This window comes from Dasypus novemcinctus, chromosome 6 (assembly GCF_030445035.2).
Source record: "Dasypus novemcinctus isolate mDasNov1 chromosome 6, mDasNov1.1.hap2, whole genome shotgun sequence".
Classification (NCBI taxonomy): Eukaryota; Metazoa; Chordata; class Mammalia; order Cingulata; family Dasypodidae; genus Dasypus; species Dasypus novemcinctus.
The window spans coordinates 4,274,704-4,293,102 of NC_080678.1; the positions used below are offsets into that span (position 1 = coordinate 4,274,704).

Here is an 18,399-nt window from a genome sequence, read left to right on the forward strand (position 1 = left end):
ATTCTCCCAGTGCTGCCCCCAGCACAGCCCCAGTGCCCCCAGTGTCCTCAAGTGCCCCCAGTGTCCCTAGCACCCCCCAGCGCAGCCTCCAGCATCCCCCAGTGCAGCCCCCAGCACCCCCCAGAGCAGCCCCCAATGTCCCCAGCGCAGCCCCCAGCGCCCCCAGCATCCCCAAGTGCCCCAGCCCAGCCCTCAGCATCCCGCAGCACCCCCAGCACCCCCCAGCGCAGCCCCCAGCGCCCCCAGCATCCCCAAGTGCCCCCAGCGCTGCTCCTGCTCCCATCCCCCACGCCGAGCGCCAGGACGCACCTGTAGGGGGCACTCGGCCCCGCCCCAGCCCTCTGGGCCCGGCGCCCGGTGCCTACCCATGATCCACGCCTCCAGCCCGTTGTCCAGGTAGCCGTCGAAGGCGAACTCCTCCTGGATGAGGCGCGTGGCCTCCTGCAGCGACGGGCTGGCCGCTCTCCTCTGCAGGGCGTCCGTGCTCAGGGCACAGGGCCTACGCTCGGCCGGCCGCGGCTGCTCGGGGACACCCTCCGGGGCCTGCTCCCCTCGCTCCCCCGCCGTGGGGCTGCCTGGACTCGCCCCAGCCAGGGGGGCGCCCTCGGGCTCCCAGTCTGGGTGCTCGGCGTCCTTGCTCCTGGGCGGCTCAGGCAGGGGCAGGGGGCTGCGGCCCGCTGCAGTGGGCCCCGAGGACAGAGGTGGCACTGGCTCCGCAGGTCTCGGCTCCTGCAGCTGCCCCTGGGCCTTCGGGGGCGGGGAGGGGCTGGAAGGGGCCGATGGGACCCCCGCTGGCCGGCCAGCGGGAGCTGCGGTGGGGGAGCAGGGGCGCCCTGTGTCGGGGCCCTGCGGCCCCGGCTCTCTGCCGGGCGCGGGGGCTGCTCCCTGCGGCTCTGGACCAGGCGCCACGGGTTCCGGAGTCTCCGGGCAGGTGGCGGCAACGTGGGCCTCTCCGGCCAGCCGGACTTGCTCCTCCTCGGGCCCCCCGGCCAGTCCTGGCCCCGGGACAAGCCCGTCCCTGCCGGGAGGAGAGGGCGGGCAGCTCGGGAGGGCCGCTTGGGCTCGGGGCCGCCAGCCTGAGGTGGACTCACCTGGCCGCACCTGTGTCCTGTGCGAGGACGATGGGCTTGAAGTGTGTGGCCGGGGAGATGAAGGCCTCTGGCAGCGCGGGCGCTGCGGGGCTGGAGGGGAGGTGGCCAGGCACGGCGACGAGCTGGGCGTCACTGCCCACGGGCACGAAGGCTGGGGACAGCGCGGGGAGCCGGGTGAGGCCGGGCAGCGCGGGGGCGTGTCCTCCATCGTCACAACCGCGCGGCTGGTCCCAGCCCCGGCACAGGGTCTCGGGGCCCCCCACGTGCTGTGCTTGTGCCCCCGGAACACCTCCCGCGCTGCCTCGGTGCCGGGATGCCTTGGGACGACTGGGAGGGGGGCTGTGCCCTGTGCAGGAAGAAGGGGGCTTCCAGGGGGCAGTAACAGGGTTGGGGGCCGGGGGACCCAGGGGCGGGAGGTGGGGAGGTGCAGGGGTGGGGAGGGCAGGGTGGATGCTGCACCCTGCCAGCGTGGGGAGGGGAGAGGGGAAGAGGCTGGAGGGGCGCGGTCAGCCCTGGTGGCCGTCGAGCAGCTGGAGCTGAGGAGGGCACGGTGTTCGGAGGTGGGCGGGGCCCGGGTGTCCTCTCGGGGCTGGACGCGGGGCCGTGGGGGGCACGCCGGGGCAGGGGAAGCTGAGGAACGGGTGGTCCTGGGAGGCCCACCTAGGCTGGGCTCGGGAGGGGGTGCCGCCGCACTGGGGTTCGGTTCAGCCCCCAAGGAAGAGCGGTGGAGGCCGATGGCTTCTTCCTCCTGGTACACCTGGTGGGGGGACACAGGTAGGCCACAGGGGCAGGGCCTCGCCCACCTAGGGCTCTGCCCCTCACCGCGGCACTCCGAGCACAGGACACGGTCAGAGCGGGACGCGGTCAGAGAGCGGGACGCGGTCAGAGAGTGGGACGCGGTCAGAGCGGGATGTGGTGCGAGTGGGACGTGGTCTGAGCGGGATGTGGTCAGAGCGGGATGTGGTCCGAGCGGGACGTGGCCAGCAGGGCACTGGGGCTGCCACGACTCTCATGTGCTCAGAGCAGGGGCCGTCAGCGCTGCTTTGCTCTCACATTCAGGATGCTTTTGGTAGTTTCTAGGGAATGTGCCAATCGGAGGCCCCCAGCCTTGCTGGGGAGTCATGTGCCCCGGGGCAGGCCTGTCTGCCCTCTGTGAGACCCCAGCCCCAGCCCCAGGCAATGTGCCCGATAGGCACATATATGAATGATGCTGGTTATCTGGGGCCCACTCTGACCCTCAGGAAATGCGGCCAATCCAGGGCCACCCTGAGGTTGAGGCATTCTCAGAGCCCCCGAGTGGGGGCAGCAGGAGCAGCTGCTCCTGACATGGCCCTGGGGGAAGCTGGGAGGAGAGGGCCTCGGCTGCGGAGACTAAGAGCAGTGAGGACGTGGAGAAACGAGCCCCGTGCACTGCTGGGACGCGAAGGGCCACGGCCTGTGGCGCCTTAGCGGGCTAAACGCAGGACCACCGCGTGATGGGCAGCCCCGCCCTGGTAAGGAGAGCCGCAAGCGGGACCGACAGGCCTCTGCCCCGGTTCACCGAAGCCTCCGTCGGGAGCGAGAGGCGGCAGCACCCACCACAGAGGAGGCTCAGCTGTGGAAAGGAGCGGGTTCGGGGCGCGCGGCTACACGCACGGGCCTTCAAGACGTCGTGTTGAGTGAAAGAAGCACGAGGAGCAGACGTGACACAAAGGGTCTGCACCAGGCAAGCGTGGAGGGACAGAAAGGGGCTGCGGGCACGGGCCGGGCGGGCGGCGGGAGCCCAGCGGGCATGAGGGCCCCGTGGCGAGGCAATGCCCTGGACACGGAGCTGAGAAGGATGCAGTGCTGTCAGTGGACAGCGGTCAGAGAGCAGGACAGGCCAGAGAGCAGGACACGGTCAGAGCGCAGGACGTCAGAGTGGCCAAAGCAGCCACTTAAAAATGGTTAGGATGGTTTTGTGTAGCGTATATTTTATTACAATAAAAAATATTAAAAAAAAAACTCCTGCCTTCACAATAAAGAGCAGAAGACGTTATCAAACCAAAATAAAAAGAGGCAGCAGTTCTTCCCAAAATTCTACAAAATGTCTACGAAGTAAACACAAATGTGCCGCCTTGCGCTCGGGGGCACGAAGGCAGGTGAGGACCAGACCTTACCTGGCAGGTAGAGGCACGCAGGTGGGCCAGGACTTTTTTGCCGTCCATGCCTCGCTGAAGGAGGTAACTGCTGCATACCTGAAAGCAAGGCGCGCGTGGGGGCGTGGCGGGCAGCTCGGGGGGCTGTGGACGCCCACGTAACCCCCTGGGGCACGCGCCATGCCCCCCCAGCGCGTGTCACCACGGGCAGCTGGGGGGACCCAGAACCACTCCAGTCGCCCCAGCCAGCGCGAGCCCGTGGACGTGTCCACCTGCCACCTGTGTTGGGTCGAGGGACTGGGGACACTGCTAGCCTGGCCTTGAAAAACAACAGAAAGCTGGTCATGAAACAGCACTGGGGGGCCAGGCCCACCGGCTCGCACACACCCAGAGCAGAGGAAGGAGAAGGAGGTCCAACTCTGAGCCCTAAGACAGGCGAGGGAAGAGTCCTGCAGACAAGGACAGGCCTGAGGGTCTCCCCCAGGACGGGCCAGTCCGCTGTGGTCTGACAACCAGGGTGCAGCCCCCAGGCCAGCGAGAGCGGCCCCTGCCCCGGGGCGCTTCCTGGACGGTGCTGAGCTGGCCAAGGCGAGGCTCCTTTCCAGGGGTGTCTGGGCTGCGCCGTGAGGTGGCAGGAGGCCCCACGGGCTGGGAGAGGCCAAGCAGCCCAGGGCGCGGGCAGCGGGGAGGGCCCTGAGACCCCCACGGTGCCGTTGGCGTCTCCCTCCGCGGGTGCGGCGGCCTCCTGTGGCAGACCCCCTCAGGCTGGCCCTGCCTCTCCCTGGGAGGGGGCACAGGCTCCCCGTGGCAGTGGAGGGCCAGCTCCGGCCGGCAGGCGGGCCCCAGAGCAGGCGCCCGGGGCTGCGCCCAGGGAGGCCGGGGTTCCCTTCCCAGCAGGGTCTGAAGACAGGCTGTACCCCCAGCCAGGAGGACGCTGGGGAGAGGGCGCTGGCCCAGGAGGGCTGGCACAGCTGTGGGCAGGGTAGAGACACCACAGCTGCCCACCCAGGACGGACGAGCCCCCTGACCCCCAGATCAGGCTGGTCTTAGAAAAGAGCTGGAAACTTGCGAGTGGGCTCTGCAGATAACGGCCCACCATCCACGGCCCCACCCATTGCCCACCGCCCACCCACTGCCCTCCGCCCTGCCCGCTGTCCTTGGACCACTGCCCACTGCCTACCGCCCTCGACTCCACCCACTGCCCACTGCCCTCAGCCCCACTCTGCCCTGGGCCCACTGCCCACTGCCTACTGCCCATGGCCCCAACCACTGCTCATTGCCCCAGCCCACTGCTCACTGCCCTCCACCCTGCCCACTGCCCTCAGCCGCCCCCACCGCCAACCACCCTGGGCCCACCACCCACTGCCCTCTGCCCTGCTCACTGCCCTTGGCCCACCACCCACTGCCTGCTACCCATGGCCCCACCCACCACCCACTGCCCTGGCCCCAGGGCCACCCCTGCAGCACCCTCACCTTGACGGCCTCGGCCGCGGACGGGCGCTCCTGGGGGTGGCGTCGGGCCATGTCCAGGAGGAGGCTCTTGAGCCTGCAGGGCAGGGCCAGCTTGTGGTTGCGGGGAGCCTTGAACTTGGCCGCGGCCCACAGGACGGCGGCCGCGCAGTACACGGAGGCCTGGGGAGGCGGGAGAGAGGTGGCTGGGGGCGGCGGCCCTTCCCCTGCCTGGGGCTGTCCCCAAGAGGGCACCTCCGCCAGTCCAGGTGGGGGGGCCCCGTCACCCGAGCCCAGGGGCCCCACGTGGGGGCTTCCAGCGCTGCGCAGTGGGGAGCTGCAGGTCTGCTCAGGCTCAAGACCCCGCGTAAGAAGCCGGGGTCTGGGGTTCCAGGGGGCTGCTCCTGCCGTTCTGGAAGGCGGGTGCAGGGACAGCCAGTCCATCCGCCACCCCTTGAGCGCAGGGGGCTCGGGCGTGAACGCGCCGGCTGACGTGTCCCTTCACCCAAGTAAGGGGAACGCAAAACAACCCGTCTGCGCACTGGCGGCAGCCCTGAGTGCTGGGAGGGCGCGTCCTTGAGTCCATGCTACTCGGGGTACTGCAGGCGCCGCGCACCTTTGAGGTCGGTCTGCAGCGCTGACATTTTCTCCGTCACTCCACCCAGTCAACCAAGAGTATAATCAAGCCCTGCTTAGGAGCACCTGCCAGTGTCCACGGTGTGAATACTTGACGTGGCCAATTCGAGCTCCCACGTGATGTCACCGAGGCGGGATGGAGGACAGAGAAAAGAGCTCCCCATTCTGTAGCGCCCCCCAAACCCAGCACAAGAGCCAGAGCAGAGGGAACTTGTCAAATAAGAAGGAAATTATGAGGGCTGTAGAGCTATCCCCTATTTCTAAAGTAGACTTTCGTTGCAGATTTCCACGCAGGTATAAGGAATAGTTCAGCGAGGCCCCCTGTGCCCATCACCCGGTGTCCCCCAGTGGTGACATCTGGGAAAACTGTAGGACAAGATACTGACATCGGCACAGCCAAGGCGCGGCGCGGCCCCTCCCTGCTCGCTCGCGGGGGCTCTTCCCGGCCACGCCGCCCCTCCGGCTTGTCCCTTCTCCTTTCTTTGTCGCTTCAGGATTGTGTCGATGGAGTCTCGCAGCCTCCTGGGATGGGCCTTTCCTCTCAGCAGACCCTGGAGGCCTCCGCGTCGCTGAGTGGGCGAGCAGATGCTCTTTCACAGCCGAGACGCGCCCCTAGACACGGGTTTGCCTGCCCGGTCCCTCGCTGAAGGACTGTGGGCTTGTGACCAGCGTTTGGTGACTGTGAATAGGGTTGCATAAACATTTGCGTGCGTGTCTTGGTGCGAACAGGAATTTCATCTCTGGGACAAATGCCCAGAAGTGCCGTTGCTGGATGGCAGCTATTTTTAAGAAGCTGCCGAACGGTTTTCCAGAGTGGCCGACCACACGGCCCCACGGAGAGACGGCCAGGTCCTCCCACCCTCGCCACACCCAGGGTGGCCACCGTGCTCGTTTAGCCCATCTGGGACGCGGGGTGACCCTCGCTGTGGTTTTAATTTGCACCCGAAGGCTAATGATTCGAAACACCTTTCCGTGTCTCTTCCTATCGTTTTGCCCATTTTCCAATGGGATGATTTATCTTTTCACTGCTGAATTTGAGAGCTCTTCATGTGTTCTAGATGCTAGTCCTTTGCTGGGTGTGTGGTTTGCAAACAGCTCCTCACTTGCCACTCCTCTGCTTCTCTCAACAGGGCATTTCGCGGAGCAGGAGATCTTAGTCTCGAAGTCCAACACGTCGACTTTTCCTTCTGTGGATAGAGCTTTCGGTGTCAAGTCTAAGAACGCTTTGCCTAGCCTAGATCCCAAAGATTTTCTTTGATTTCTTTCATCAACATTTTGCAGTTTGCCGTATACAAGTCCTTCACCTGTTTTGTTACTCACACCTAAGTATTTTATTTCTTTGAGCAATTTAAAATGTATTGTATTTTAAATTTCAGTGTCTGCATGTTCATTGCTAGTATACAGAAATAAAATCGATTTTTGAATGTTTATCTTGTAACCTGTGCCCTAGTAAACTTATTAGCTCTAGAAGTTTTTTTGATGGATTGCTTGGAGTTTTCTACATAAACAATCGTGTTGTCTGCAAATAGGGATGGCTTTATGTCTTTCCTTTCCGATCGATACGTCTTTTATTTGCTCTTCTTGCCTTACTCTGCTGGTAGAACGTCCATGTTCATTTTGAATAAGTAATAAGGGATCTTTTCCTCATTCCTCACTCACTCTTGGGGTGAAGTATGATGTTAGCGGAAGGTTCTTTTTGTAGATGCATTTGATAAAGTTGAGGAAGTTCTCTTTATTCCTATTTTTCTGAGAGTCAAAAAATTTATCATGAATGGGTATATAATTTTGCCAAATACCTTTTCTGTCTCAATAGACATGACTGTGTGATTTTTCATCTCCAGTTTGTTAATATGGTAGATCATATGAATCAGTTTTCAAATATTGAACCAGTCTTGCATCCTGAGGACAAACCCTGGTCATGGTATATAATTCTTTTTATATATTGCTGAATTCCATTTGTTTATATTTTGTTAAGGATTTTTGTCTATATTCATTAAGAATATTGATCTGTAGTTATTTTTCTCCTGGGTTTGGATTCAGGGTAATACTAGCTTCGCTAAAATGAATTGGGAAGTGTTCCCTCCTCTTCTTTCTGGAAGAGAATATGTGGAACTGTTGTATTAATTCTTTCAGCATTTGGTAGAATTCTCCAGTGAAACCATCTGGGCCTAGAGATTTATTTTTTGTGAGTTTTAAAATTACAAATTAAACTTCCTATGGTTATATGGGTATTCAAACGACCTATTTCATATTGGGTGAACTGTGGTAGTCTGTATTTTGGGGGAAGTGGTCCATCTCATCTACGAGGTCAAGTTCACGTGTGGAGCTGTCCGTAGTCATTCCCTATTGTCCTTTTGATGTCTTTGGGGTCCACAGGGACATCCTTTATCATTCCTGATATTGGCAATTTGTGTCTTTCTTCTTTTTTGTCAGTTTTGTTTGAGAATTGTCGATTTTATCATTGATCTTTTCCAAGAACCAATTGTTTCCTTGGTTTTTCTCTATTGCTTTTATATTTTCAATTTCATTTTTTCTGCTCTCACCTTTATTATTTCCCTCCTTTTGCTTACTTTGGGACTATTTTGCTCTCCTTTTTCTAAGTTCTTGAGGTGGGAGCTTAAATCACTAATTTGAGAGATTCCCTCTCTTCTGCTGTAAGCATTTAGTGCTATAAATTTCCCTATTAGCACAGCTTTAGCTGTGACCCAATTTTGATGTGTTGTATTTTCATTTTTACTCATTTTCATGTATTATAATAATTCCCCTTAAGAGCTCCTTTTTGACCCATGGATTATTCAGAAGTGTGTTGCTTACCTTCCCAACATTTGGAGATTTTCTGTTATCCTTCCATTATTAATTTCTATTATTGTGGTCAGAGAACACACCATGTGACTTAAATTCTTTTGAATTTGTTAAGGTTTGATTTATGGTCCAGGATGTGCTCCATCCTGGTGTCTGTTCCATGGGCATTTGAAAAGAATGTGTTCTGCCGTTGTTGGGTAGAGTGTTCTTTAGACAGCGCGTAGAGCCTATTGCTTGATGCCGCTGAGTTCTTCTACATACTTGCTGGTTTTCTGTCTAGTCCTATTAATTGTTGAGAGAGGGATGTGGATTTCTCCAACTATAACTTTAGGTTTGTCTACTTCTCCTTTAAGTTCTACCAGTTTTGCTTCACTTATTTTTGCAGTTCTATTGTTTGGTGCATGCACATTTAAGATTGCTATGTCTTATTGTGGATGGACTTTTATATAATGTTCATCTATCTGTGGTAAGTTTCTTTGCTCTGAAGTCTCCTTTACCTGCTATTAATATAGGTATCCAGTGGACTGGGTGTAGCTTAGTGGTTGAGTCCACAATTCACATATATGAGGTCCCAGGTTCAATCCTGGTACCTCTCCCCCCACAAAAAAACATTTAACAAAATATAGATGTGCACCCCTGCTTCTTCCTTTTGGTCAATATTTGTGGGACATATCTTTCTCATTGCTTTCAAGCTAATGATACTGTTATATTTGAAGTGAGTTTCCTGCAGACAGAATATAGTTGGGACATTTTTTAGTCCACTCTACCAATCTTTTTAAAAAAATTAATTTTATTTACACACATTCCATATTCACCAAACATTCACTTCCCTTCCCCTCACTCCCCCTACCTCCCTTCCCTGGTTACCTCTATTCTACTTTCTGTCTCTGCGATTTGCTATTTCTAGAGATCTTTTAAGTGACATAATACAATATTTGTACTTCTTATTCTTGTTTATTTCACTGAGCATAATGTTTTCAAGGCTCTTCCATGTTGCAGCTTATTTCATAATGTTATTCTTTCTTATGGCTGAATAGTAGCCCTTTGTCTGTATGGACCCGTTTTATTTATCCACTCATTTGTTGGTGGACACTTGGGTTAAACTTCCGCCTTTTGGCCACTGCTACTGTAAATAATGCAGCTATGAACCCTGGTATACAAGTATCTGTTTGAGATCCTGTTTTCACCTTCTTTGGGTATATACCTAAAAGTAGAATTGACAAGTTTGAAATTTAAAAATTCTAAATTTAACTTTTCGAGGAACAACCATATTGCTTTTCACAGTGGCTGCACCATTTTACATTCCCACCAACAACACACTAGAGTTTTGATTTCTCTGCATCTTCTCCAATATTTGCTCTCTCTCTCTCTATACATATATATGTCTATTTAATGATAGCTATCTTTGTGGGTGTGAAGTGGTAGCTCATGGTTTTGATTTGCATTTCTCTAATGGCAAATGACGTTGAGTATCTTTTCCTATGCTTATTGGTCATTTGTATATCTACTTTGGAAAATTGTCTAGTCAAACCATTTACCCATTTAAAAAAAATTATTTCTCCCCCTCTTCATTTGTACTCGCTATCTTCCCTCTATGTCTGTTCATCGTGTGCTTGTCTTCTTTTTTAGGAGGTACCGGGAATGGAACCTGGGACCTCCCATGGGGGATGGAGGCACCCAATAATTTGAGCCACCTATGCTCCCTGCTTATGTCCCACATTTGTTTCCTCGTTACGTCTCCTCATTGCATCATCTAGTTGCGTCATCTCATTCCCTCACCTTGTAGCATTAGCATGCTGCACCAGCCTGTTGTGTCAGCTCGCTGTTTTGCTCGTCTTCTTTAGGAGGCACTGGGAAATGAACCCGGGACCTCCCATGTGGGAGGCAGGCACCCAACAGCTCGAGCCACATCTGCTTCCCTGATCTTTTTTTTTTAAACATTAATGAGTTTTTAAAAAATTCTCTCCCCTCCCCCCCCCCAGTTGTCTGCTCTCTGTGTCCATTTGTATTGTTGTCAGTGGAACCTGGAATCTATGTCCTGTCTTGGTGCATCATCTTCTGCATCAGCTCTCCGTGTGTGGTGCCGTTCCTGGGCAGGCTGCACTTTTTTTCATGCTGGGCGGCTCTTCTTATGGGGCGCACTCTTTACGCATGGGGCTTCTCTACGTGGGGGACACCCCTGTGTGGCACAGCACTCCTTGCGCGCATCAGCACTGCACGTGCGCCAGTTCATCACACAGCCCTGACCATTTTTTAATTTGGCTGTTTATCTTTTTGTTGTTGTAAAGGTGCTTTATATATGTTCTAGATATTAAACCCTTACCTTATATATGGTTTGAAACTATTTTCTCCCGTTTTGTAGGCTGTCTTTTCACTTTCTTGATAATGGCTTTTGATGTACAAAACTCTTAGATTTTGTTGGAGTAGAATTTATCCATTGTTTCTTTTGTTGTTTGTGATTTTGGTGTCATATCTTAGAGTCCATCACTGAATCCCATGTAATTAAGATTTGTGCTTATGTTTTCCCGGTGGAGTTATGTTGTTTTAGTTCTTATATTAGGTCCTTGACCTACTTTGAGTTAATTTTTGTATATGGTGTCAGGTAGGAATGCAACTTCATTCTTTCACGTCAGGCTATCCAGTTTCCCCAACCCCGGTGTTAAAGAGACAATTTTCCCCCATTGCATGGACTTAGCACCCCTGTCGAGAATCATTTGGCCGTAGATGTGTGGGTCTATTTCTGAACTTGCATTTCTGCTCTTTTGGTCTATAAATCTATCTTTTTGTCAGTACCACATGGTTTTGATTAATGTAGGTTTGCAGTACAATTTGTAATTGGGAAGTGTGAGTCCTCCAACTTTGTTCGTTTTCAAGATTTTTTTGGCTATTTTGGGTGGGCCCCAATCTGTTTTTAAATTGGTGTATTTAGACCATTTACATTTAAGACAATTATTGATCTTGTAGGGCTTAAGTGTGCCATTTTTCCCCTATTCTTTCTGTTTATTTTTCTGTTTTCTTTTTCCTGTTTCCTATGGGTTACTTGAACATGTTTTTGAATTTCATTTCAATTTGTCTATAGTGTTTTGAGTATATCTCTTTGCATGCCTCTTAAAATTATTGTTCTAGGTATTAGGTTATAATACACATGTCACAATCTACATTTCACTAGTTAAAACAAAGTTTAGAAATCTTACCTCCCTTCCATGCCTTTACCCTCCTATTTATAACATTCTTGCCTTAAATATACTCCTATGTACATTTACTTATTTATTTAAATATTCCCCCCTCCACCCCAGTTGTCTGCTCTCTGTGTGCATTTGTTGTGTGTTCTTCTGTGACCACTTCTGTCCTTATCAGCGGCACCAGGAATCTGTGTTTCTTTTTGTTGCGTCATCTTGTGTCAGCTCTCCATGTGTGCGGTGCCATTCCTGGGCAGGCTGCACTTTCTTTCGCGCTGGGCGGCTCTCCTTACGGGGCACACTCCTTGCGCGTGGGGCTCCCCTACATGGGGGACACCCCTGCATGGCACGGCATTCCTTGCGCACATCAGCACTGCGCATGGGCCAGCTGCACACGGGTCGAGGCGGCCCGGGGTTTGAACTGTGGACCTCCCATGTGGTAGGCGGACGCCCTAACCGCTGGGCCAAGTCCGCTTCCCCGTATGTACATTCAGAACTGCATTCAACAGTGTTGTAACTTTTACTTCAACCATCAAACGTAATTTAGGGAAGTCTATCCTTTCTGTTTAGAGAACTTCCGTTAGCCATTATTTTAGAGTAGGTTTGCTGGCATCTAGCACTCTTGGTTTTCTTTAATCTGAGGATGCCCTGACTTTTCCCTCATTCCCAAAGTATATTTTCAGTGGATATAGGATTCTTTCAGCTCCTGGAAAATATGGTGCCTTCCAGCCCGTAGAGTTCCTGATGAGAAATCCTCTCCCATTTGAGTTGATTTCCCCTTACAGTAACCTGCTGTTTCTCTCACTGCGTTAAAGGTTGTTTATGTTTTTAATTTTTGTAGGCCTGACTGTGATACGTCTCAGAGTGGATTTCTTTAGCTTATCCTGTTTGGGGTTTGCTCAGCTTCTTGAATCTGTAGGTTTAGGTGTTTTGCCGTATTATGGAAGTTTTTGGCCATTATTTCTCTTTCTGCCCTGTCCTCTTTCTCTTTCAGGACTCTGAAGACATGAGCGTTTGATCTTTTGTTACATTCCCACAAGTCCCTGAGGCTCCGTCATCTCTTTTTCAGTCATTTTCTCTCCTGTTCAGATTAGCTGTGTTCTAGCATTCTATCTTCCAGTTTACTGATTCTTTCTTCCCCCCCTTCACATTCTTCTAAGTCCATCCACTGAGCTTTTAAAAAAACTTCAGTTGTTATATTTTTTAGTTCTAAAATTTCTTTCTTCTTTTTATCTTGTTTCTCTACTGACACTTTCTACTTTTTTGTTTCAAGCATGCTTGTAATCACTCACTGAAACATTGTTACCGTGGCTGCCTTAGAGCCACCTTCAGTTGTTTCTAGACTCTCACATCTGGAGTCGGCCTCTGTTGATTCTTTTTTATTCAGTTTGAGGTTTTCCTGGACCTTGGTATGAGCAGTGATTTTCTATTAAAACCTGGGCATTTTCATGTTAGAAGAATCTGGATCTTACTTAAGCCTTCTGTTTTCGGGGGCTTTCTCAGACCCCAAGGCGGGGCCCCCCTTACTGCTGGGTAGGGCTGGGAGTCCAGCCCCCCAAGCCTCCAGCAGCTCCCCATGGCAACAGGGGCCAGGTGGACGTGTGCAAGGCCTACTCGGCCAGGCCCCCTGACACCTCCGCTGGGGAGGGCCGCCTCGTTACTGATGGGCGAGGAGGGGGTGCAGGCCGGGGCGGGGCTGCTCTTCTCTGGGTGCGTCCATGGCCGAGCAGCGGGGGCTCAACACCCCCTGGCTGGCCAGGCCGCCCCTGCCCGGCCTGTGCCGGGGACAGCAGGCTGCTCGGGGTTTATTTGTCTGCACCTGCGGCCGTTTCCGGGTTGCGGCGTCTCGGGCTCCAAGTCTGGGACACGAGGCAACAAGGAAACCGAGGAAACCCACCACGACCCTCCTCATTCCCAGGTCCACAGCCAGCCGGTCCCTTCCCCCGGCCCCTTCCAGGCTGTGTTGACACTCCAAGTGCAGTTTTGGCTGCGCTCAGAGCCTGGGTTAGGTCAGGGTGTCCACCCCATCTGCCCGGAGTAGAGGTTCTCCCTGGGTTTTGAACATGCTGCACTTATTTGTAAATATGTAATGTAATTTAACAGAGCCACCGCTCCATCTCGCAGCCAGCGCGGAGGCGAGAACAGGAGAGTGGGAGGGGGAAGGGGCGGGAGCGGCAGGAGGCGGAGCCCGTTTACCTTTTCAGTCGCCAGTTTCCCCTCTGCCACCTCGGGGGCCAGGAAAAACGAGTTGTAAGAGCCTAAGGGGGAGAATCCCATCAGCAGGGAGTTCCGCCGAGCGCAGCCCCTGCGGCCCAGCCTCTCCCCTCCCCAGGCACGAACCGTGGGCGCGGGGCGGCCCGAAGAGCACGGTCCCGTCCTCGGCGACCAGCACGGAGTCCAGGCACAGGTGGGCTGCGGAGCGGGGCCGTGAGAGCAGACCCCTCGGCGGCGGCAGGACGGGGCAGGGGCTGCCCCTGGGGGCCTACGTGCGCCCAGCGACTCCTGCCGAGCTCCCACGCGCCCGCCCAGCCGCCCCGGGGGCAGTGATGCCTAGGGGCCCTGCGGAGACCCCCTGGGCCGCCCCCCCGCCCACCGGCGCAGGCGCCTCGTGGTCCCTGCCGGGCTGGATGGGGGAGCCGGCGCTTGACCACGGGCTGGAGTGGAGGAGAGGCGGGCCCGGGCGGGGGGTAAGGGGGGGGCGGCTTGGGGGGCTGGCCTCCTGCACCCCACAGTCTGCAGGCCCCACCGGCCAGGAGCCCTGAGGCCACGCGGCTGCCGATGGGCCGCAGGGACCTGAGCCAGCAGGGTCGCTGTCGGCCCGGGGGCCTTGGGGGCGTTTGCGCCTCAACCCCCTGCCCGTGGGGCCCGAGCCTTCCCGTGCTGCCCGCGGGTGCCCACCCGCCCTGAGCGGATTCCGTCCCCAGCCCGGACCCGTCACCCCATTGCAAACACGCCGCTAAAGCTCCCACTTGAACCCCCAATCTCCCGACTCCCCAGGCCCACGACCCCCGCCGGCCGCCAGCGGGGCTCGGGAGCATGGGGTGCGCCGCGGGCGTCGCGGGGGTTACCTGGGAAGTGGACGCCTGCCTGCAGGGTGCGCAGGCACTCGTGGCACAGCGCCCAGAGCTCGTGCTCCTTGAAGGATCTGCCCAGCTTGGACAGGAGGTCCTGCAGGGACACCCACGCCTGGGGCGGGGAGAAGGGTGTGGGCAAAGTGGGGGGCCGTGCTGCAGACCAGGCACGGCCCACCCCCACGCCTCGGGAAGTGTCCTGGTCGCCAGGGCCCCCTAACCAACACCACTTGTGGGCAGGGGCTTCAAACAGACATTTGTCCTCTCACGGCTCTGGAAGCCGGGGGGGTGGCCGGGGGTGCCCCCTCCAGACGTGCAAGGGGAGACCCCGCCATGCTCCTTCCAGCGCCTGGGCCCGGGCAGCCCGGGGCGCTCCTGGGGTTGCCACTTCATCGCAGTCTTGGCCTCCCCTGCACGTGAGCCCCTCCCCTGTCCCTGCGCCCTGGAGCCCCCTCCCTGTGATTCTGAGTCTTGCTCGACTCTTGTCATCAGCACACCAGTGGTTGGACTGGGGTCCCCTCGTCCACGTTAGCCTCCTTTCCTCTGTTTCCATCAGGACCAGTCATGGGACCAGGGTCAGGGCTTGGAAGAGGCATTTTGGGGGTCCCAGGAAGGATTCACAGGGAAGGGGATGGGCTCACATCATTCCAGGTGGGCTGGGGAAACAGTCCCCAAGTCGAAAGAAGTGCTCGGTACGGGCAGCAGCCCCTGCGGACGGCCAAGCACACATGGTCCTGGAGGGGTCCAGAGGCCTGTGCCCGCCCCTCGCCCCTCGCCCCTCGCCCCTTTGCCGGGCCTGCTGTGAGGTGGAGGAGCTGACGGTCAGCGCCGTGGTCCCTGCCCGTGGGGCACGTTGTGCCGCGTGTGGCTGGAGGGCGCGTCTGAGCTGCACTTGGCTGGCGCCCGTGTCCGCAGGCCCAGCTCCTTGCACCCTGGAGTCTCCGGTTGGGTGTGGGGCATCGGCTGAGCAGGGCTCGGGCTGGGGGAACTGGCCCTGCCCCCAGAGCCCAGACGTGGTCCTGATGGGGGCCCACCCACCTCGATGGACCCCAGCTTGTTTCTGGACCGTCTTGGTCTGTGCACTGGAGCTCTGGGGCCAGTTTCAACGATGCCTCGGCTAAAACATGGTGCAGGAAGCAGAGGTCCCTGCCCCATGGCCTTGCTGGCCCTCCCCTGCCCAGGGTAGGCCTGGCACTGGCTCTGAGCCCCTCAAGGGCAGGCGTGTGCTTGCACATGGATCGCTTGGCCAGACTCCTCCCCGGCTGCCCCCTGCAGGTGCCACATGGCTCTGGGCCAGCAGACTGGGGTAGGGTCTGGCTCTGTTTTGGGAGAGTCCTTGACCCTGCGACAGCGTTCCTTGTCCATTTGAGGGACAGCGTACAGTGGAGGGACTGAAGGGTGGCCGGCTGCTGAGGGTGCTGCACGCCGGCCCGGCCTCCTGCCCTGCAGGGGCTCTGCGGGGGGCCCTGAGCACCGCCCTCCTCTGTGCAGTGCCTGCAGATCCTGCGACAGGGCCGAGCTGGCCCCGTGTTGGCCCAGAGTCCAGAGAATGTGTTCAGCGTCTAATCATCTGGACCTTGGACCCCTGGCCTGGCCGAGCAGCTGCAGGGACGGGCTGTCTCTCATCGCAGGCCCTGGAGACCCACCTGGGCCAGCACCGGTGGTGCGCCTGGGGAGGGCTGGTGACCTCGGCTGGAGGACCCTGACCCTGAGGGCCCCAACCCAGCAACAGAAATTACCAATGTCAGGAGCAGAAAGAGCAAATTATGAAAAAAAATGAAGACCCACGCTTGAGGGACTGAAGTATGCATCACTGGAGTCCCAGGACAAGAGAGAGAATAAGGCAGAGAGAGTACTGGAAAATAACGCTGGAAGCACCACGCATCTGATGAAAGACAGGAATGTGCACTCCACAAAGCTCAACCCACATGCAGAACAGACTCTCAGAGCTCCACCAAGCACAGCAGCATGAAATTGTCAAAATCCAGACAGAGAGCGGATTTTGAAAACAGCAAGAGAGAAGCAACGTGTCACATACAAGGGATCCCAATTAGAGCCACAGTGGATTTCCATCAAAAATCATGGAGACCAGAAGATGGTGGGATGGCACGTTTAAAGTCCTTAAAGAAAAAAATGCCAGCCAAAAATTCTATATCCAGCAAAATTACCTTTCAAAAATGAAGGCGAAATTATGACATTTACAGATAAACAAAGGTTGCAAGAGTTCATTATCAGAAGAACTGCCCTGCAAGAAAAACCAAAGGGAGTCCTTCAGGTGGAAATAAAAGGTCACTAGACAGTAACTTGAGGCTAAAAGAAGCAAGAAAGAACACTGGTGAAGGCAAACCCATTTAAAGGTAAATATAAAATCCTGGATTACTATACTTTGGATTTATATATGCTCCCCTGACCCCCAGATGACTTAACAGACAAATGCATAAAATAACATTATAAGTCTATGTTTATGGGCATACAGTATATATAGATGTAATCTGAGACAAAAACAATATAACGGAGGAGGGATAGAGAAATACAGGAATAGAGAGTTTGCAAACTACTGAAACTAGGTTGGTACCAGGTAAACTAGGTTGTTATTAGTTTAAGATGTTCAATATATTTGCAAAGGTAACCACTAAGAAAATAACTTAAAAATACAGAGAAAGGAAAAAGGGAATCAAAATGGTACACTACAAAAAAGAAACTAAATACAGAAAAGGTGGTAATGGAGTAATTGAGAAAGAAAAAAAATACAAGACATACAGAAAGCAAAGAGCTAAATAGCAGAAGTAAATGCTTTCTTCTCAATTACCTTAAATGCTAGCGGATTAAACTCCTCTACTAAAAAAGACGGAGATTGGCAGATTGGATGAAAAAGCATGATCCATCTATATGATGCCTACAAGAGACTCAACTTTAAGTACAAAGACACAAAGAAACTGAAAGTAAAAGAGTGGAAAAGGGGAGCGAGTTTAGCTCAGTGATTGAGCACCTGCTTCCCACATATGAGGTCCCAGGTCCAATCCCTGGTACTCCCTTCTTAAACAAAAGAGTGGAAAAATGTATTTCATGTAAGTGGTAATCAAAAGAGAGCTGGAGTGGCTATTTTATAGTCAGAAAAAAATAGATTTTAAGTAAAGAAAAATTTACGGGACAAAAAAATAAATTATGTATTGATAAAAGTTTCAATCCAGCAAGATGTAATGATGATAAACCTATATGTACCTCACAACACAGCCCAAAATATATGAAGTGCAATTGTCAGAATTTGAAAGGAGAAATACACAGTTGTACAAATAATAGTTGGAGGCTTTAATACACCAATTTCAAAAATGGATAGAACATCTAAACAGAAGATCAATAAGGAAACAGGACTTGACCAAACGATTAACCAACTAGACCGAATGGACTTATAGAGAACATGCCACCCACCAACAGCAGACTACACATTCTTCTCAAGTGTACATAGGACATTTTCCAGAACTAACCATATGTTAGGCCATAAATCAAATCCTAATAGTTTAAAAATACTGAAATCATACAAAGTGTCTTCTCAGATCGCAACTGAATAAGGCTAGAAATCAATAACAGAAGGAAAACTGGAAATTTACCAATATGTGGAAATTAATTAACACGCTATTAAACAACCAATGGATTGTTTCACAAGAAATCACAAGAGAAAGTTGGAAATATCTTGAGATGAACGAAAGTGAAAACACAAGATACAAAATTGTATGGGATGAAGCAAAGGCAGTACTCAGAGGGATGTTTGTAGATCTAAATGTTTACAATAAAAAGAAGGTCCCAAATCAAAAACATAACTTCACACCTAAAGAAACTAGAAGCAGAGGAGCAAACCAAACCCAAAGTTAGTAGAAGAAAAGAAATAGTAAAAATTAAAGCAGAGAAAATGAAATAGAGAATAGAAAAGCAATAGAATTATCAAAACCAAAAGTTAAGCTTTAGCCAGAATGACAGAGAGAGACAGACAAAAAAAAAACTAAAACAAGGATTGAAAGTGGGGATATTCTCACTGACCTTACAGAAATAAAAATGA

At 53.8% G+C, this 18,399-nt stretch overlaps 1 protein-coding gene across 1 annotated transcript in view; it reads right to left on the reverse strand.

The window, feature by feature from the left end:
• Positions 1-18,399, reverse strand: part of KNDC1 (kinase non-catalytic C-lobe domain containing 1) — a 65,443-nt gene that overhangs the window by 20,724 nt on the left and 26,320 nt on the right. Inside the window, exons 8-15 of the mRNA XM_058299469.2 lie at positions 14,343-14,460; positions 13,615-13,686; positions 13,471-13,532; positions 4,682-4,840; positions 3,230-3,307; positions 1,752-1,848; positions 1,092-1,242; positions 366-1,018 (exon numbers count right to left, since the gene is read on the reverse strand). Coding sequence (XP_058155452.1) covers positions 366-1,018; positions 1,092-1,242; positions 1,752-1,848; positions 3,230-3,307; positions 4,682-4,840; positions 13,471-13,532; positions 13,615-13,686; positions 14,343-14,460 — 1,390 coding nt within the window. The remainder of the gene's footprint in view (positions 1-365; positions 1,019-1,091; positions 1,243-1,751; positions 1,849-3,229; positions 3,308-4,681; positions 4,841-13,470; positions 13,533-13,614; positions 13,687-14,342; positions 14,461-18,399) is intronic.